Source organism: Procambarus clarkii, chromosome 43 (genome assembly GCF_040958095.1).
Source record: "Procambarus clarkii isolate CNS0578487 chromosome 43, FALCON_Pclarkii_2.0, whole genome shotgun sequence".
Lineage (NCBI taxonomy): Eukaryota > Metazoa > Arthropoda > Malacostraca > Decapoda > Cambaridae > Procambarus > Procambarus clarkii.
The window spans coordinates 26620697-26642856 of record NC_091192.1 but is presented as its reverse complement, the minus strand read 5'-3'; the positions used below and the strand labels follow the sequence as shown (position 1 = coordinate 26642856).

At 38.1% G+C, this 22160-nt stretch overlaps 1 protein-coding gene across 1 annotated transcript in view; it reads left to right on the top strand.

Annotated features, from left to right (window-relative positions):
- Positions 1–22160, top strand: part of LOC123755820 (uncharacterized) — an 82589-nt gene that overhangs the window by 57625 nt on the left and 2804 nt on the right. Inside the window, exons 11-14 of the mRNA XM_069299883.1 lie at positions 1118–1490; positions 17728–18109; positions 19416–19605; positions 21288–21520. Of these exons, the coding sequence (XP_069155984.1) occupies positions 1118–1490; positions 17728–18109; positions 19416–19605; positions 21288–21520 (1178 nt within the window). The remainder of the gene's footprint in view (positions 1–1117; positions 1491–17727; positions 18110–19415; positions 19606–21287; positions 21521–22160) is intronic.

Genomic DNA, 22160 nt, shown 5'->3' with positions numbered 1-22160 from the left:
ACGACGCTACGTAAATAGATAATTACGATTTATGTAATGACACCTGAAATTCCTGCACTATATCTACATTTTTAGGAAATGAAGAGAAACAAATGTCAAAATTATAAAGTGTGTAGCCTACAGCCACAACCCGTTCTCGCACTTTCGTATAGTCAATATTGACTTATTAAATACGTGCATATGTGACATACTAATTTATTGTGAATATTTTAGTTTACCTTGAAAAGCTTCATAGAAAACTCCAACCTTACCTAACCTTCTTAGTATGTTAAGATAAGCATCTTATTGCTCCGTAATTACAATTATTACTTAACCTATTATAGGTATAGGTTAAGTAATAATTGCAATTACGAAGCAATAAGATGCTTATCTTAACATACTAAGAAGGTTAGGTAAGGTCGGTGTTTTCTATGAAGCTTTTCAAGGTAAACTAAAATATTCACAATAAATTAGTATGTCACATATGCACTTATTTAATAAGTCAATATTGACTGTAAGAAAGTGCGAGAACGGGTTGCCAGCCAAGCACCATCTCTGTGGCACTCTACGTGTAAACTTCTGCAACCTTACAAATATGTAAATTATTACCAACATAATCAAATTCCAATTTGTAAAGTAATTCAAATGTTTGATAATTAAATATAAGGCGTACACATATATATATATATATATATATATATATATATATATATATATATATATATATATATATATTAAAACCTTGTTAAACAACATTCACATGGGGGGGGGAGACTGATTCAGACTTTTTGTGCTATCCTGAAAGTCACAGGATGAGTAAGAAACGTGTCGTACCGGCACTCATAGGATGAGTTTGGTGAACCTCATAAGTATGGGGAATACAAATTCATATCTGGCACCGCAGTGGGCAAGATTGGTTGAGAGTGGATAGGATTTGGCGGAATTGGAGGTGACAATATAGGATAAACTGGACTGGATAGGATTCGGACCGGACAGTACTGGAATAAATATTGGACTGAACTGGACAGAATGGTGCTGAAAATTACTAGATGGGGTTGGACAGAACAAGGCTGAACTGAATATGAAAATGGGATTGAGATGGAATATGCGGGGGAGGAGGGGGGGGGGGCAGCTGAAGCAGTCACACTCACTCTCCCACAGTGTTCCCACAGCTGGAGGACCTCGGCTCGCCGCCCAACGCCCACAACACAGCCTCCGGGTGCCGCCCACAGCAGGAGGCCTGCCCATGGGGGTGTGGCCCCCGGGGGCACTGCGCAGGCGGCCTACACCGCCCCCAATGTCAATGTATGGCTGGGTGGAGTGACCAGAACTGCGCCACGCCCACAGTACCCGTCACTCTGCGCTCCTCATCTTACCTGAAGACTGCGCTGTCCTTCACTCCAGGGTCGTGGGAAGTGAGCGCGCAGGTGCGCATCAGAATGACGGCTGCTCGGCATGGATTGATACTGAGGCTTGCTCAGCGCCATCACCGCTCAGCGCTCAACCTGCAGGTTAGTGTGCGCTTGCAGAGGCATCTGCGCTCACTGGTGGTGATGGACGCAGCCAGATGAACTGTGAAATGGTTGAATGTTTGTGTCCTGTTGGTATGTCTTTGCGTGTATCCTAATCTGCCTATTCATTTAATTAATCTCTGTCTATCTATCTAGGTTTCATCTTTCGTACTCTCTCTCTCTCTCTCTCTCTCTCTCTCTCTCTCTCTCTCTCTCTCTCTCTCTCTCTCTCTCTCTCTCTCTCTCTCTCTCTCTCTCTCTCTCTCTCTCTCTCTCTCTCTCTCTCTCTCTCTCTCCCTCCCTCTCTCTCTCTCTCTCTCTCTCTCTCTCTTTTTCTCTCTCTCTCTCTCTCTCTCTCTCTCTCTCTCTCTCTCTCTCTCTCTCTCTCTCTCTCTCTCTCTCTCTCTCTCTCTCTCTCTCTCTCTCTCTCTCTCTCTCTCTCTCTCTCTCTCTCTCTCTCTGATCATTGTTTTATATCCAATAAACTAACTGTGTATGGTCCAACCATTATCCCAATATTTGTCCTCATTGTTCACAAGTTGGTTGAAAGTTCTTGCCCCATAAACTCTAAACCGTTTCATATATTTCCCGAAACTTTAACCATCAATATTCCCTTAAATATTGTTGCAGCCTGGCTGTATATTGAAATTTTTCAAGAGGTAGTTTAGAAACGAAAGCATAAAGAGTAAAGTTCCGAGCAAATCTCCAGGAAAGTTTAATATTTCGTTTGGATGTTAATAATATATTTGTATACATACTTGTGTTTGAGCCATATAAAAAAAAGACTATGGAGGAAAGACATATACTTTGTATAGTGGACGTGGCTAGTCATTTATACTAAGAAAACCAGCATATATACATTCATTTCTGTCCATTTTGGACAGTGTTAGAGGTCTGTTAGACATCATATAGTTTAGTGGGTTAATGAGCACTCAACCACACAAGATGATTAGTGAGCTTTTACAATGCTAAACAGTATGGATGCATTCTCTTTTGTCCTACACAAGCTGAAAGATCTGTTATCTTATATATAGATTACTTGATTATTGAGTGCTCAGTCACAGAATGTGATTGATGTGCATTTACAATGACAAATTATAAATTCTGATCTGCTTACACATATATGAACACACACACACTTATATATATATATATATATATATATATATATATATATATATATATATATATATATATATATATATATGTATATATATATATATATATATATATATATATATATATATATATATATATATATATATGTATATATATATATATATATATATATATATATATATATATATATATATATATATATGTCTTATTAGAGAGAATGTCTGTCTGTCTTTTTGTTCAAAGTTGGAGGCTAAACGGTTGGGGCCAGCCTCGCCTAAATTGGCAGAGGGAATGGTCTGCGGTATGGGATGAACATAGGCTGGTCGGAGTGGCAACAATTCAAAAGGGAACAGTATGCTTGTGCCACATTCAGCAGTCTGTTCTCCCAATGTTTTCCAAAGTCACGAAACTGTCGTACTAAAATCCACTATCCTAACCCTCCAGAGGACCCAAAACAAAAAACCAAACAGTATGAAAATTTCGCTGTTGTTTGTTGTTTTAGATTCAGCTACTTGGAACAATAAGTTCCAAGTAGCACGGGCTATGGTGAGCCCGTAGTGGACTTTCTAGCACGACGATATTTGGCCTTCGGTAAAGTCCGGCTCAAAAGGCGAACTTCAATTATGAGGGGCACTGCCGGCCAGCAACATATTGTCAAAACAAACTTTTCAAACAAAAGAATTTCCTACAGTAATATACACCACTATTCAGTGATCTCAGAAAAAAACATCAAATTTTCTGGTGTACTTGCATAACCCAGATGGTTCTGCCACAGCTTCTAAGCTTTCTCGAGCCTCAGCCATTAACCAGACTAAGGGGTAACTACTCTATTTTTTTTTTTTTAGTATGTCACACCATTGAGCTCCACCCATTGGCGACCACTCACTAGACAATTATATTTGTTATAAGAGAGACAGACAGACAGAGACAGGCATAAAGTCACCGCAACAGAGACAGACAGACAGGTAGATAGGTCGATGAATAGATTGATAGAGGTACAGAGTGACAGATGAGTAGGTGGAAGTATAAATATCTGGATGGCGATGGGGCAGTGGTAACACACTCGCCCCGCACTTCACCAGCTATTTAGCCTGGGTTTGTATCCTGGCCGAGGAAAGATTGACTAGGCGCCAATACTTGACTGTACGCCTCTGTTCACCCAGCAGGGATTGGGTACCTGATTGTTAAACGATTGGCGAGTCGTATACCCGGGTAAACTAACGGTGATAAATTTAACGATGTTTAACGGTGATAAATTCCAGGTACTCAGAAGTAGTAGGGTGTAAGCGCTACAGGGGATATTTTTTTTTGGGCAGAGGACCCCTGTGGGGTGTAAGCGCTACAGGGGATATTTTTTTTCAGATCAAATATCCCCTGTAGCGCTTGGGGGTTTTCAGGTCAAATATCGTGCGTAGCGCTTCGGGGTTTTCAGGTCCGAAATATCGTGTGTAGCGCTTTAGGGTTTTCAGGCGAATTTGGGGAGTCACAGATTTAGAATTAGGGAATTCTTATAATGAAAAATAATGTCATACGAGTTTGCTAAAGTTCTTATAAGAAAAATAATTTCCGAGACTTAGAAGTTTGTTAAGGCCTTATGGGAGAAATTCAAATAACGTGTGTAGCACTTTAGGGCTTCCAGGAGAACTCTACGGACATATTTTACATGTTTTCAACTTACAAAATCATCTATGTAAGCCTTAGTTATTCATATAAATTTAGAAAATCACCTGTGTAAGTCATTGTTTTCAGGGTTTCGTACATCACACCCCCCTCCCTCCCCCCTTACCTCGCAATCTCTCGCGTCACCTTTATTTACTTTACGCCCGGACAGCCAGACCTCTTATCTTATGTTATCTTCTCATAATATCTCAACCGTCCCTCCTCTCTCTCTCTCTCTCGTTTCATTCAGTTCAACTATTTTCCAACATCGTATGTTTGCTCCTTTTCATTAAGCAAGTCAGTATGTTTGCTCCTTTTCATTAAGCAAGTCAGTTTTACACAAATAAATCATGTTAGTAAGCAAGTTCTAGCTCACGTTCCCCACCTTAGTCCCCTGTCGTATAAAGAATACTATCATTCCAATCCCTCTAAAATTTAAAAATAATCATATTTCAAATGTAGTTCAATACAGTAATTAGTTACCAAGCTCCAGCTCTTGTCCTCCGCCTTAGCTCTCTCTCGTATCTTCGTTAGTATCAGTCCAATTTCCCTGAAATTTCTACCCTCTGTATTTCAGACATAGTTTAGTAAATGCAAACAATTATCAAACTCTAGCTCTTGTCCCCAGCTTAGTTCATTTGTACAAAATCATTAGTAACAGTCCAAATTCCCTGAGATTTTTAGCCTCTGTATTTCAGACACCGTAAATAAGATCAAAACAGTTACCAAGCTCCAGCTCTTGTCCTCCGCCTTAGCTCTCTCTCGTATCTTCGTTAGTAACAGATCAATTCCCCTGAAATTTCTACCCTCTGCATTTCAGACACCGTAAATAAGATCAAAATAGTTATCGAGCTCCAGCTCTCGTCCCCGCCTTAATTCTCTTTCGTATCTTTGTAAATAACCCATCAATTTCCCTAAATTAAAAGCAGACATACTTCAAAGTTAGTAAATAAGATCAAGTCAGTTACTGAGCTCCAGCTCTCGTCCCCGCCTTAGTTCTCTTTCATATCTTTGTAAATAAACCATCAATTTCCCTGAAATTTTTACCCTCTGTATTTCAGACATAGTAAATATGAAGTAAACAATTATAAAACTCTAGCTCTTGTCCTCTGTCCAAGCTCACTTTTGTAAAATCATTACTCTCAGTCCAAATCACCCCAACTACATTTTCAGACATAGTAAATAAAAACCAGTTCAGTTATCAAGTTTCAACTCTTGTGCCCCAGCTTAGTTCATTTGTACAAGTTCTTTATTTTCCAACTAAATCACCCTGAGATTTAAGATCACCGTATTTCTAACGTAGTAAAATTAATCGGGGCATTAACCAAGCTCCATTTCCTCAGCCTTAGATCATCAGACATAAATATATTCGATCAAGTCCCTCTCCAGCCTATCTGTTTATCAGAGTATTTACTTTACCCTTCTCATCCCCAACGTATCAATCCCCAACGTATCAAAACCTTCAATAATCATACTGTATTTGCATATTTTTTCTATATTCAGCTGTGTTCTTCACATTTTGTCCATGTTTTCTATGTTCACTCCATGTTCTTCAAATGTTCACAGTCCCATTCAGTTCATATTTTCACAAGTATCTCCATTTTTTCTGTAATCTTTCTCTTAGTCTCATTACTTTCTCTACAAATTCTAGTCATATTTTCTATGTTTTCACGTTCATCACATGTTCTCTTTACAACTTTTATACTCAATATTCATGCTAACTTCCATATTTTTTGTGTTCTTTGTCAATATTCATGTTCCTCTACAAGTTCATGTTCCTCACAAGATCACTTCGTTTTTCACCTTCACTTACATGTTTTCTACATTCTTTGTCATATTCTCCATGTTCTTCACAAGTCCATTGTTCATTCTTTGTATTCCCTATTCTCCTTATCATGTTTTCATGTTCTCTGTAAGTTCATATTCCCAGCATGTTCACTGTATTCATCAACTTTTTCTTACATGTTTTCTGTGTTCACCGTATGTTCACTGTGTTCATTCCCTTACTTAACCTCAATTTTTTTATGTTCTTTGTTTCTTCCATTCACTAACTAGTTCTTTGTCAAATATTAGCATCAGCAATACAGTTTCCTCAACAATTTTAGTCACCAAGTTTTTATTTGCAAAAACTATGTCAAAGTATTTCTCGTAGTCAACTTAATAGTTCTACCAGCCATATTCTTAAACAAATCTACAATTTATTCAGTTCCAAATTTACAAAGACAAACCTTTCTTGTAACTTCTTAACTAAAAATCTTTCGCCAATCAACTAAAAACATAGTCACTTTCGTCATTTCTCAAGTAAACTTATTATCCAGTCAACTAAAAATAGTCAGAAATAGCCTCGTTCAACACTGTTCTTAACTAAAACAACCGTTCTCTTAGCTAAAAATTGTCAAAGGAAACTTTTTTCAGCACTTTCTTAACAGGCGCTGTGTTTCATCAAGAAAAATTGTCAAAGGAAACTTTCCAAAACTGTTCATAACTAGCTTTTATCCATCGTCAATCAACTAAAAATAATAACTTTCATCATTTCTTAACTAAACTTATTCCCCAGTCATCAGAAAATAACCGTGTTCATCATGTTTCATTGTCATTTCATAACTAAAATTATCTGCCAATCATCAGAAAAAGTCATGTTCATCATGTTTTGTCTTTTTCCTTAACTAAAGTATTCATCAGTCAACTAAAAATAATTGCTTCATCATGTTTCCTTGTCATTTCTTAACTGAAATATCACTTCTCTCATCTGAAATAGTCAGGATTAACCTCATTCAACACCGTTCTTAACTAAAGTAACCTTTTGCTTAGCTAAAAATTGTCAAAGGAATCTTTTCAACACTGTTCATAACTAACTTTATCCATCGTCAAGTAAGAAAATATAGTCAAAGATATCTATCATCGTCGTTCTTAACTGACATTTATACTTTGTGGAGCACTAAAATAGTCAAATGTAACTTTTTCAACACTTTCGTAACTAAAATTATATGTCGCTAAGTAAGAAAAATAGTCAAAGGTGCTCTTCTTTACACCAAAGTTACTCTTCGAGAAATCAAAGACTCTCTTCAATACATCAAGGACTTACTCAAAGACACCAAAGTTACACTCTAAGACATCCTTCGAGACATCAAAGACTTCAATGGGACTCTTCCATTCATCAAAGACATTCTCTAAGCCCTCAAAGTTATTCTCAGCACAATCAAAAGTTATTCCAAGACAACAAAAGTCATTCTCAGAGCTATCAAAATTATTCTCGGAGTCATCAAAAGGTATTCTCTAACTCACTTTTGGTCATTAAAGTTAATTTCTATGTTATAAAAGTTTGTCTCAGAGACATCTAAAGTTAATCTTAGAGTTATCAAATGTAATCTCTAACTCTCTTTTGTTCATCAAAGTTGATCTCAGAGTTAACAAAGGTAATCTCTAACTCACTCTCGTTCATCAAAGTTGTTTCAAAGACATCAAAGTTATTCAAAGAGCTAACAAAAGTTATTCTCAGAGTCACCTTCGTTCTTCAGAGAAACTTTCCAAAACATCTTTATTCATCAAAGTTATTCTCAGAGGCATAAAAGTCATTCTCAGAGCTATCAAACTTGTTCTCAAAGTCATCAAACTTATTCATCAAAGTTATTCTCAGAGGCATAAAAGTCATTCTCAGAGCTATCAAACTTGTTCTCAAAGTCATCAAACTTATTCACAGAGTCATCAAAGTTAATCTAAGACATCATTTTTCATCAAAGATATTCTCTCTAAACCATCAATGTTCTTCTCTAAGACATAAAAGTTATTCTCAGAGTCATCAAATGTTATTCTCGAAGTCATCAAAGTTATTTTCAGAGACATCTAAAGTTAATTTCTATGTTATAAAGTTATTCTCAGAGACATCTAAAGTTAATCTTGGTCATCAAAGTTGTTCTCTAAACATCAATGTTGTTCTCCAAGACATCAAAGATGTTCTCAAAATCATAAAAGTTATTCCCAGAGCTATCAAAGTTAATCTCAGAGTTATCCAAAGATATTCTCATGTCCACAAAAGTTATTCCAAGAGACGTCAAAGTTGTTTCAAAGACTTCAAAGTTAATCTCAGAGTTATCCAAAGACATTCTCAGAGACATCTAAAGTTATTCTCTAAGACATCAAAGTTGTTCTAAGAGTTATCAAAAGTTATTCTCAGTCATGATATGTTATTCTCTAACTCACTTCCATTCATCAAAGACATTCTCTAAGTCCTGAAAGTTATTCTCTAAGACAACAAAGTCTTTCTCAGAGCTACCAAAGATGTTCTCTAAATCATAAAAGTTAATCTTAACTCACCTTCGTTCATTAGAGAAACTTTCCAATCCATATTCGTTGACCAGAGTTATTCTCAGAGTCATCAAAGCGATCTCTAATTCATCTTCGTTCTCCAAAGTTGTTCTCTAAGACACCTTCATTCATCAAAGAAACTCTCCTTCTTCCATCATGTTATTCTTTAAGACATCTTCAGTCATAAAATTTTCTCTCCAAAATGTAACTAGTTCAGCTTTTCATACCAAACCTGCATTTCTGTTAAAACATATTTTCTTAGTTGCTTTACCCTAAAACTGTTCTCTGAACTACACTGTTCAAACCTACGTAACCTATCCTCTCCACCCAATGTTACTTAGTTAACGTAACGTTCCTAAACCTAGCTTTACCTATCCTAACATACCTTACCTTACCTTACCTATCTTACCTAACTTTACCTATCCTAACATAACTTACCTTACCTTCCCTAACTTAAGCTAACTTTACCTATCCTAACTTAACTTGCCTAACTTATTCTGCTTAACATAACTTACCTTACCTTCTCTATCTTACCTAACTTTACCTATCCTAACTTAACTTACCTAACTTATTCTGCTTAACATAACTTACCTTACCTTCCCTATCTTACCTAACTTTACCTATCCTAACTTAACTTACCTAACTTATTCTGCTTAACATAACTTACCTTCATATCTTACCTAACTTTACCTATCCTATCCTAACCTAACTTGTCTTACATAACTTAATCTTACTTTCCCAAACTGATGTATCCTAACTTATCTAGTCCAACCAGACATGATCTAACTTAAGTATTCCTTCTTGTCTTTGTGTTTCGTCAATCATTGTCTCATATTCATTTACTCATTTCAAGGGTTAATTTCTCAAATGGTCACTTATGCATTTCAAGTGCTATTTGTTAGAGATTGGATATTTAAGCATTTCAAAGAATTATAATTTCTCAAATGGACGTTTTTGCATTTCAAGTGCTATTTGCTAGAGATTGAATATTTAAGCATTTCAAAGAATTTTTGTTATATATGGGCATTTACTCATTTCAAGGGATAATTTCTCAAATGGACGTTTTTGCATTTCAAGTGTTATTTGTTTAAGATTGGGTATTTAACCATTTCAAAGGATTTTGTTATATATGGGAACTTACTCGTTTCAAGGGCTAATTTCTCAAATGGTCATTTTTGCAGATCAAGGGTTATTTGTTAAAGTTCATCAAGTTGCCCATAAGTTGTATTAGTAGGTTCTATCTTATGTTCTTATTCCCCAACCCCTTAACCTAACCTCTTGTAATCTTAGTGTATTTAGTAGGTTCTATCTTATGTTCTTATTCCCCAACCCTTTAACCTATCCTTTCAGATGTAGTTTGTTGAATATATTATCCTTTTCCTAACCTTTCAGATGTAGTTTGTTGAATATATTATCTTTTTCCTAACCTTTCAGATGTAGTTTTGTTTCTCCTTTTGTATATTTTTACCCAAACCATCTTTCCTTCTTTACTTTGATTCTCCTACTCCTTCTAACCCTCCTTTTCTATCTCTCTCCCTTATTCTCTCTCTTCCTCCCCTCTCTCTCCCTCATTTGCTCAAATGCTCTCTTGTTTCTCAAATTCAAGTCTTATTGCTCCCATTCTCACACCCTCATTCTCATTCACTTAGTTTTTCTTTTTCTCAATTCAAGTCTTATTGCTCCCATTCTCACACCCTCATTCTCATTCACTTAGTTTTTCTTTTTCTCAATTCAAGTCTTAGTGCTCCCATGCCCACACTCTCTCTCATTCTCTCTTCTTTGGTCCCATTTTCTTCCGCCCCCTCTCTCTTACTCCTTGCTCTTCTTTCATGCTCTCAATCCCTTGAGCTCTTGTTTCTCAATTTCAAGTCTTAGTAGATCTGATTCTTTACTATTGTAATTTTATTATTACTATGATAAAGAATGAACTTATATGTGAAAACAAAGTAAAGAAGGAAAGATGGTTTGGGTAAAAATATACAAAAGGAGAAACAAAACTACATCTGAAAGGTTAGGAAAAAGATAATATATTCAACAAACTACATCTGAAAGGTTAGGAAAAGGATAATATATTCAACAAACTACATCTGAAAGGATAGGTTAAAGGGTTGGGGAATAAGAACATAAGATAGAACCTACTAAATACACTAAGATTACAAGAGGTTAGGTTAAGGGGTTGGGGAATAAGAACATAAGATAGAACCTACTAATACAACTTATGGGCAACTTGATGAACTTTAACAAATAACCCTTGATCTGCAAAAATGACCATTTGAGAAATTAGCCCTTGAAACGAGTAAGTTCCCATATATAACAAAATCCTTTGAAATGGTTAAATACCCAATCTTAAACAAATAACACTTGAAATGCAAAAACGTCCATTTGAGAAATTATCCCTTGAAATGAGTAAATGCCCATATATAACAAAAATTCTTTGAAATGCTTAAATATTCAATCTCTAGCAAATAGCACTTGAAATGCAAAAACGTCCATTTGAGAAATTATAATTCTTTGAAATGCTTAAATATCCAATCTCTAACAAATAGCACTTGAAATGCATAAGTGACCATTTGAGAAATTAACCCTTGAAATGAGTAAATGAATATGAGACAATGATTGACGAAACACAAAGACAAGAAGGAATACTTAAGTTAGATCATGTCTGGTTGGACTAGATAAGTTAGGATACATCAGTTTGGGAAAGTAAGATTAAGTTATGTAAGACAAGTTAGGTTAGGATAGGATAGGTAAAGTTAGGTAAGATATGAAGGTAAGTTATGTTAAGCAGAATAAGTTAGGTAAGTTAAGTTAGGATAGGTAAAGTTAGGTAAGATAGGGAAGGTAAGGTAAGTTATGTTAAGCAGAATAAGTTAGGTAAGTTAAGTTAGGATAGGTAAAGTTAGGTAAGATAGAGAAGGTAAGGTAAGTTATGTTAAGCAGAATAAGTTAGGCAAGTTAAGTTAGGATAGGTAAAGTTAGCTTAAGTTAGGGAAGGTAAGGTAAGTTATGTTAGGATAGGTAAAGTTAGGTAAGATAGGTAAGGTAAGGTAAGGTATGTTAGGATAGGTAAAGCTAGGTTTAGGAACGTTACGTTAACTAAGTAACATTGGGTGGAGAGGATAGGTTACGTAGGTTTGAACAGTGTAGTTCAGAGAACAGTTTTAGGGTAAAGCAACTAAGAAAATATGTTTTAACAGAAATGCAGGTTTGGTATGAAAAGCTGAACTAGTTACATTTTGGAGAGAAAATTTTATGACTGAAGATGTCTTAAAGAATAACATGATGGAAGAAGGAGAGTTTCTTTGATGAATGAAGGTGTCTTAGAGAACAACTTTGGAGAACGAAGATGAATTAGAGATCGCTTTGATGACTCTGAGAATAACTCTGGTCAACGAATATGGATTGGAAAGTTTCTCTAATGAACGAAGGTGAGTTAAGATTAACTTTTATGATTTAGAGAACATCTTTGGTAGCTCTGAGAAAGACTTTGTTGTCTTAGAGAATAACTTTCAGGACTTAGAGAATGTCTTTGATGAATGGAAGTGAGTTAGAGAATAACATATCATGACTGAGAATAACTTTTGATAACTCTTAGAACAACTTTGATGTCTTAGAGAATAACTTTAGATGTCTCTGAGAATGTCTTTGGATAACTCTGAGATTAACTTTGAAGTCTTTGAAACAACTTTGACGTCTCTTGGAATAACTTTTGTGGACATGAGAATATCTTTGGATAACTCTGAGATTAACTTTGATAGCTCTGGGAATAACTTTTATGATTTTGAGAACATCTTTGATGTCTTGGAGAACAACATTGATGTTTAGAGAACAACTTTGATGACCAAGATTAACTTTAGATGTCTCTGAGAATAACTTTATAACATAGAAATTAACTTTAGATGTCTCTGAAAATAACTTTGATGACTTCGAGAATAACATTTGATGACTCTGAGAATAACTTTTATGTCTTAGAGAAGAACATTGATGGTTTAGAGAGAATATCTTTGATGAAAAATGATGTCTTAGATTAACTTTGATGACTCTGTGAATAAGTTTGATGACTTTGAGAACAAGTTTGATAGCTCTGAGAATGACTTTTATGCCTCTGAGAATAACTTTGATGAATAAGTTTGATGACTTTGAGAACAAGTTTGATAGCTCTGAGAATGACTTTTATGCCTCTGAGAATAACTTTGATGAATAAAGATGTTTTGGAAAGTTTCTCTGAAGAACGAAGGTGACTCTGAGAATAACTTTTGTTAGCTCTTTGAATAACTTTGATGTCTTTGAAACAACTTTGATGAACGAGAGTGAGTTAGAGATTACCTTTGTTAACTCTGAGATCAACTTTGATGAACAAAAGAGAGTTAGAGATTACATTTGATAACTCTAAGATTAACTTTAGATGTCTCTGAGACAAACTTTTATAACATAGAAATTAACTTTAATGACCAAAAGTGAGTTAGAGAATACCTTTTGATGACTCCGAGAATAATTTTGATAGCTCTGAGAATGACTTTTGTTGTCTTGGAATAACTTTTGATTGTGCTGAGAATAACTTTGAGGGCTTAGAGAATGTCTTTGATGAATGGAAGAGTCCCATTGAAGTCTTTGATGTCTCGAAGGATGTCTTAGAGTGTAACTTTGGTGTCTTTGAGTAAGTCCTTGATGTATTGAAGAGAGTCTTTGATTTCTCGAAGAGTAACTTTGGTGTAAAGAAGAGCACCTTTGACTATTTTTCTTACTTAGCGACATATAATTTTAGTTACGAAAGTGTTGAAAAAGTTACATTTGACTATTTTAGTGCTCCACAAAGTATAAATGTCAGTTAAGAACGACGATGATAGATATCTTTGACTATATTTTCTTACTTGACGATGGATAAAGTTAGTTATGAACAGTGTTGAAAAGATTCCTTTGACAATTTTTAGCTAAGCAAAAGGTTACTTTAGTTAAGAACGGTGTTGAATGAGGTTAATCCTGACTATTTCAGATGAGAGAAGTGATATTTCAGTTAAGAAATGACAAGGAAACATGATGAAGCAATTATTTTTAGTTGACTGATGAATACTTTAGTTAAGGAAAAAGACAAAACATGATGAACATGACTTTTTCTGATGATTGGCAGATAATTTTAGTTATGAAATGACAATGAAACATGATGAACACGGTTATTTTCTGATGACTGGGGAATAAGTTTAGTTAAGAAATGATGAAAGTTATTATTTTTAGTTGATTGACGATGGATAAAAGCTAGTTATGAACAGTTTTGGAAAGTTTCCTTTGACAATTTTTCTTGATGAAACACAGCGCCTGTTAAGAAAGTGCTGAAAAAAGTTTCCTTTGACAATTTTTAGCTAAGAGAACGGTTGTTTTAGTTAAGAACAGTGTTGAACGAGGCTATTTCTGACTATTTTTAGTTGACTGGATAATAAGTTTACTTGAGAAATGACGAAAGTGACTATGTTTTTAGTTGATTGGCGAAAGATTTTTAGTTAAGAAGTTACAAGAAAGGTTTGTCTTTGTAAATTTGGAACTGAATAAATTGTAGATTTGTTTAAGAATATGGCTGGTAGAACTATTAAGTTGACTACGAGAAATACTTTGACATAGTTTTTGCAAATAAAAACTTGGTGACTAAAATTGTTGAGGAAACTGTATTGCTGATGCTAATATTTGACAAAGAACTAGTTAGTGAATGGAAGAAACAAAGAACATAAAAAAATTGAGGTTAAGTAAGGGAATGAACACAGTGAACATACGGTGAACACAGAAAACATGTAAGAAAAAGTTGATGAATACAGTGAACATGCTGGGAATATGAACTTACAGAGAACATGAAAACATGATAAGGAGAATAGGGAATACAAAGAATGAACAATGGACTTGTGAAGAACATGGAGAATATGACAAAGAATGTAGAAAACATGTAAGTGAAGGTGAAAAACGAAGTGATCTTGTGAGGAACATGAACTTGTAGAGGAACATGAATATTGACAAAGAACACAAAAAATATGGAAGTTAGCATGAATATTGAGTATAAAAGTTGTAAAGAGAACATGTGATGAACGTGAAAACATAGAAAATATGACTAGAATTTGTAGAGAAAGTAATGAGACTAAGAGAAAGATTACAGAAAAAATGGAGATACTTGTGAAAATATGAACTGAATGGGACTGTGAACATTTGAAGAACATGGAGTGAACATAGAAAACATGGACAAAATGTGAAGAACACAGCTGAATATAGAAAAAATATGCAAATACAGTATGATTATTGAAGGTTTTGATACGTTGGGGATTGATACGTTGGGGATGAGAAGGGTAAAGTAAATACTCTGATAAACAGATAGGCTGGAGAGGGACTTGATCGAATATATTTATGTCTGATGATCTAAGGCTGAGGAAATGGAGCTTGGTTAATGCCCCGATTAATTTTACTACGTTAGAAATACGGTGATCTTAAATCTCAGGGTGATTTAGTTGGAAAATAAAGAACTTGTACAAATGAACTAAGCTGGGGCACAAGAGTTGAAACTTGATAACTGAACTGGTTTTTATTTACTATGTCTGAAAATGTAGTTGGGTGATTTGGACTGAGAGTAATGATTTTACAAAAGTGAGCTTGGACAGAGGACAAGAGCTAGAGTTTTATAATTGTTTACTTCATATTTACTATGTCTGAAATACAGAGGGTAAAAATTTCAGGGAAATTGATGGTTTATTTACAAAGATATGAAAGAGAACTAAGGCGGGGACGAGAGCTGGAGCTCAGTAACTGACTTGATCTTATTTACTAACTTTGAAGTATGTCTGCTTTTAATTTAGGGAAATTGATGGGTTATTTACAAAGATACGAAAGAGAATTAAGGCGGGGACGAGAGCTGGAGCTCGATAACTATTTTGATCTTATTTACGGTGTCTGAAATGCAGAGGGTAGAAATTTCAGGGGAATTGATCTGTTACTAACGAAGATACGAGAGAGAGCTAAGGCGGAGGACAAGAGCTGGAGCTTGGTAACTGTTTTGATCTTATTTACGGTGTCTGAAATACAGAGGCTAAAAATCTCAGGGAATTTGGACTGTTACTAATGATTTTGTACAAATGAACTAAGCTGGGGACAAGAGCTAGAGTTTGATAATTGTTTGCATTTACTAAACTATGTCTGAAATACAGAGGGTAGAAATTTCAGGGAAATTGGACTGATACTAACGAAGATACGAGAGAGAGCTAAGGCGGAGGACAAGAGCTGGAGCTTGGTAACTAATTACTGTATTGAACTACATTTGAAATATGATTATTTTTAAATTTTAGAGGGATTGGAATGATAGTATTCTTTATACGACAGGGGACTAAGGTGGGGAACGTGAGCTAGAACTTGCTTACTAACATGATTTATTTGTGTAAAACTGACTTGCTTAATGAAAAGGAGCAAACATACTGACTTGCTTAATGAAAAGGAGCAAACATACGATGTTGGAAAATAGTTGAACTGAATGAAACGAGAGAGAGAGAGAGAGGAGGGACGGTTGAGATATTATGAGAAGATAACATAAGATAAGAGGTCTGGCTGTCCGGGCGTAAAGTAAATAAAGGTGACGCGAGAGATTGCGAGGTAAGGGGGGAGGGAGGGGGGTGTGATGTACGAAACCCTGAAAACAATGACTTACACAGGTGATTTTCTAAATTTATATGAATAACTAAGGCTTACATAGATGATTTTGTAAGTTGAAAACATGTAAAATATGTCCGTAGAGTTCTCCTGGAAGCCCTAAAGTGCTACACACGTTATTTGAATTTCTCCCATAAGGCCTTAACAAACTTCTAAGTCTCGGAAATTATTTTTCTTATAAGAACTTTAGCAAACTCGTATGACATTATTTTTCATTATAAGAATTCCCTAATTCTAAATCTGTGACTCCCCAAATTCGCCTGAAAACCCTAAAGCGCTACACACGATATTTCGGACCTGAAAACCCCGAAGCGCTACGCACGATATTTGACCTGAAAACCCCCAAGCGCTACAGGGGATATTTGATCTGAAAAAAAATATCCCCTGTAGCGCTTACACCCCACAGGGGTCCTCTGCCCAAAAAAAAATATCCCCTGTAGCGCTTACACCCTACTACTCTCAGATACGGCAAAAATGAGGATCTTAAACATAATACAGAGTACAAAACACAATCGAATCTGCCCATAGTAGAAAAACAGCATGTCAAGGATTTGGGAATAATGATGTCCGACGATCTAACGTTTAGGGAGCATAACCAAGCAAGTATTGCGTCAGCCAGAAATATGATAGGATGGATAACGAGAACTTTCAAGTCCAGAGATTCCATCACAATGGTTGTTCTCTTCAAATCACTTGTGTTGTCCTGTCTTGAGTACTGCTCAGTACTCACTTCCCCCTTCAGAGCAGGAGAGATTGCTGAAATTGAGGGAATACAGAGAACATATACGGCACGCATAGACGAGATAAAGCACCTAAATTATTGGGATCGTCTCAAAGCTCTCTAAATGTACTCACTAGAAAGGAGACGAGAGAGATACCAAATAATATACACATGGAAAATACTGGAGGGCCAGATCCCAAATCTACGCAGTAAAATAACAACGTACTGGAGTAAACGATATGGAAGAAAATGAGGAATAGAACCAGTGAAGAGCAGAGGTGCCATAGGCACAATCAGAGAACACTGTATAAACATCAGAGGTCCGCGGTTGTTCAACGTCCTCCCAGCGAGCATCAGAAATATTACAGGAACAACCGTGGACATCTTCAAGACGAAACTAGATTGTTTCCTCCAAGGAGTGCCGGACCAACCGGGCTGTGGTGGGTATGTGGGCTTGCGGGCCGCTCCAAGCAACAGCCTGGTGGACCAAACTCTTACAAGTCAAGCCTGGCCTCGGGCCGGGCTTGGGGAGTAGAAGAACTCCCAGAACCCCATCAACCAGGTATCAACCAGGTAAACTAGAGGAAAGGAAACTTGCTATAGGATAGGAAAGCTCTCAGCCAGGTAACAGGAGTCAGCAGTCGTCTGCTCCTGTGTAGACAAAGTAACATAAAGAAGGGGGGGGGGGGGGGGTAAGTAAACATTTGGGATGTTAGTGTAATCTGTAATGTTCCCGCTTGGTGACCCTGACCACTGTTATAGCTACGTGCGGGCGTGGCGTGCGTCTCCGTGTCTGGCGTGGGGTGGGTGGCGCGGGAGGCGTGCGTGTTGGGGCGACCCTTGCACGACGGGGCGTGGCACGTCGTGCGGACGGAACGACACGGCCACAACCTCGTCATCAGCGTCGACGACGGCGACCTTTGGCTCCGAAACGAGACGCTGGCGACGCTGGACGTCATGAGTGCCCCGGGGGGAGGCGAGAATGGGCGCGGGGTGAGGACACCGCCCCCAGGTACCTCACCCCGCGGGCCCCTGCCGCCGCCTCCGCCCCTGGAGGTGGACAGACACGACGGAGTGACGGTCGGAGGCGTGCCGGAGTTCGTGGGTGTCAGCCTGGTGGCCGTCCACCACGACCTCCACGACGGTGAGTCACCACACCTGCTCTTACGAAACCTGTGTATCTTTCCTTAATCATGGGCGGCTGTGTTTATAACCCCTCTATGATTAGTTAACAGTTTACGAGCTCGGAAGCGCTACGAGGTTGTTTTAAGAATGATAACCTTGGGATACGAAGCTCGCAAACTCTTTAAGAAATGTAAACTATGATTGGGGAAAGATATATGGGTTTCGTAAATGTTTGAGAGAGTCCGGGCCCCTGCTGTGTGGGGTCCCGAGACTCTAATTGCTTACCCTTCAAGGTAAAGTCATATAAGTTGTTTGATTCTTTAAGTCCTAACTATTAATTTTCTGATCGTTCCTTATCCTCTGTTATCTTCATGGGTTTCTTATCTTGTTATCTTCATGTTTCCTTATCCTCTGTTATCTTCATAGTTCCTTTTCCTTCTTTATCTTCCTGGTTCCTTATCCTCTGTTATCTTCATGGTTACTTATCCTTTGTTATCTTCATGGTTCCTTATCCTCTGTTATCTTCATGGTTCCTTATCTTCTGTTATCTTCATAGTTCCTTATCCTCTGTTATCTTCATGTTTCCTTATCCTCTGTTATCTTCATAGTTCCTTTTCCTTCTTTATCTTCCTGGTTCCTTATCCTCTGTTATCTTCATGGTTACTTATCCTTTGTTATCTTCATGGTTCCTTATCCTCTGTTATCTTCATGGTTCCTTATCTTCTGTTATCTTCATAGTTCCTTATCCTCTGTTATCTTCATGTTTCCTTATCCTCTGTTATCTTCATGGTTACTTATCCTTTGTTATCTTCATGGTTCCTTATCCTCTGTTATCTTCAAGGTTCCTTATCCTCTGTTATCTTCATGGTTCCTTATCCTCTGTTATCTTCAAGGTTCCTTATCTTCATAGTTCCTTATCTTCTGTTATCTTCATGGCTCCTTGTCCTCTGTTATCTTCAAGGTTCCTTATCCTCTGTTATCTTCATGGTTCCTTATCCTGTTATCTTCATAGTTCCTTATCCTCTGTTATCTTCATGTTTCCTTATCCTCTGTTATCTTCATGGTTCCTTATCTTCTGTTATCTTCATGGCTCCTTATCCTCTGTTATCTTCAAGGTTCCTTATCCTCTGTTATCTTCATGGTTCCTTATCCTGTTATCTTCATAGTTCCTTATCCTCTGTTATCTTCATGTTTCCTTATCCTCTGTTATCTTCAAGGTTCCTTATCCTCTGTTATCTTCATGGTTCCTTATCCTGTTATCTTCATGGTTCCTTATCCTCTGTTATCTTCATGGTTCCTTATCCTCTGTTACCGTCTTCCTGCAGTGTGCTTGGACGACTTGAGGGTATCAGGGCGGCCTCTGCCTCTCCCGCCCTCCTCCAATGGCACTGCCTGGGGCCAGGTGACGACGCTGGAGGGCCTGGAGAAGGGGTGCCACGTGCTGGACCCCTGTGAGGGTGCCAACTGTTCTCCCCCACTCTCCTGCACCACCACCTGGGGCCAACCCGTCTGTAGGTGAGAAATGCAAAAGTTACATGAAGACTTTGGTGAGTTTCTGGAATGGGCAGACAAGTGGCTATTAGAGTTCAATCTCAAGATGTGTCAGGTGATGAAGGTTGGAATAAGAGACCAGAGAATGTACATAATAAGGGACGGGAACTATCAGAGGGGGGGGGGAGGGGGGAAGCGCCAAGCCATTACGACTATATAGCACTGGGAAGGGGTCAGGATAAGGATTAGGGATGGGACGGGGGGTGATACTTGAAATGTGGACATAATTCACGTATTAACACCAGAACTACATATAGTGGAGCCCGTAAGTATTTGGACACCAACACAATGTTATTTTCCTGTGTTCCAGCACGTTGTATCCAAGATGAACGATGCCTAACATGTTAGAGTGTAGACATTCAACTTTAACTTGAGAGTACTGACACCAATTTCAAGGGGGAGTGTGTGGGAACTACTCCCTACACACTCCCCCTCTGTGAAGGTACGCCATTACAATATTTTACACCACTCGTAAACAGATTTGAGAGCAGTAGTGTGTGGAAGGAAGCGGTCATTAACGTGACCAAGATGACAATAAGTCTCCACCACCAGTCTCCTGTGCTGTACTGTATTAAAGGCTTTTTGGCAGTCCAGAAATATGCAGTCTGCCCAACCTTCTCTGTCCTGCCTTATTCTTGTTACTTTATCAAAGAATTCCAAAAGGTTTGCTTGGCTTGAGTTCCCTTCCCTGAACCCATGTTGGTGTTTGTTTACAAACCCGGTGTTCTCCAGGTGTGTAACAAGTGTAAGCCTCATTATTCTTTTAAGTATTTTGCAGGGGATGCTTGATATGTGTGTGTGTGTGTGTGTGTGTGTGTGTGTGTGTGTGTGTGTGTGTGTTTGTGTGTGTGTGTGTGTGTGTGTGTGTGTGTATGTATGTGTGTGTGTGAGAGAGCTCCCACTCCCTGTATACTCGTGTGTCAGAATGGCCAACAAGTGGAGCGGCCTGGAAGACAAAGTCATGGAAGCCACCTCCAGTCACACCCTCAAGGCCAGATACGACTCACAACTCAAACATTAGTTAAGTTTTACTAATACACAAAATCTTTAGCTACTAAAGGAGTAGTGGGCTGGGCACCTAGAGCTAGACCTAACTCCCCTGTGGTCGTTGCTAGGTAAGAATAACCTGAATTCTTAACTATTGTTAATAGATAATGCTCTTGTAATCTGCTTAGCTAATGATCATTGTTGTTGTTGTTAAAGATTCGCTACCTGGAACAAAAAGTTCCAAGTAACACGGGCTATGGTGATCCCGTAGATAGTTATTAAAGATCATTATGAGAAATTTTATTTAAGGAAAACTTACTGATGACCCTAAACAAAGTTTACATTATCGACGTTTTTAGCTAAACGAATACTGGAACGGGAGTGACTGTAGCCCCTCCCACCGTAGCCTCGTGTCGGGATTTTGGTACATGAGGACAAATATGAACAAAAAAGTAAAGAGTTGAACATTAGTGTTATGTTCAATCATTGTAACATGTTTAGCTTCATTAGAGAATGTTGCTGTTTAGCATCTGTGGTCGTCTCCTTACCGCCCTGTGTCACCGGTGGTGGGTATGTAATAATCTAGTTTAACCGGCTTTCATCATGTGAGCATCTCTCGTCTCCTCCCAAGCCTCGCTAACACACCCCTTGCCCTCCAGGTGCGGCCCAGGGAGCGAGCTAGTGGGCCGCACTTGTGCCGACGTGGATGAGTGTATGTGCGGCCCGTGTCTCCACGGCGGCACGTGTCTGAACCAGCAGCCAGGGTACAGCTGCCTCTGCGGCCCGGGATACCAAGGATCCAGCTGCCAGTGGCCCACCCTGACCACGCCGGTTCATCCCCTGGCCGCTCCTCTCACCGTGGCGGCCCTGGCCGCATCTTTGCTTCTCGTGGGTCTGTGTATTGTGGTTTTGGTTCGCATTCTAAGGCCTATTGCCCTCTGGAGGGTTATAAAGGTCACTGACCAACCAGCAAGAATACTTTAGGCCTGAATATAGTCCAGAACTACAGTAAACTTTCAGTGTATATACACCGAAAAGCTGAGTATACCTCGCAGTGTATATACACCGAGAAGCTGGGTATACCTCTCAGTGTATATATACCGAGAAGCTGGGTATACCTCTCATTGTATATATACCGAGAAGCTGGGTATACCTCTCAGTGTATATACACCGAGAAGCTGAGTATACCTCTCAGTGTATATACACCGAGAAGCTGAGTATACCTCTTAGTGTATATATACCGAGAAGCTGGGTATACCTCTCAGTGTATATACACCGAGAAGCTGATTATACCTCTCAGTGTATATACACCGAGAAGCTGAGTATACCTCTCAGTGTATATATACCGAGAAGCTGGGTATACGTCTCAGTGTATATACACCGAGAAGCTGGGTATACGTCTCAGTGTATATACACCGAGAAGCTGGGTATACGTCTCAGTGTATATACACCGAGAAGCTGGGTATACCTCTCAGTGTATATATACCGAGAAGCTGGGTATACGTCTCAGTGTATATACACCGAGAAGCTGG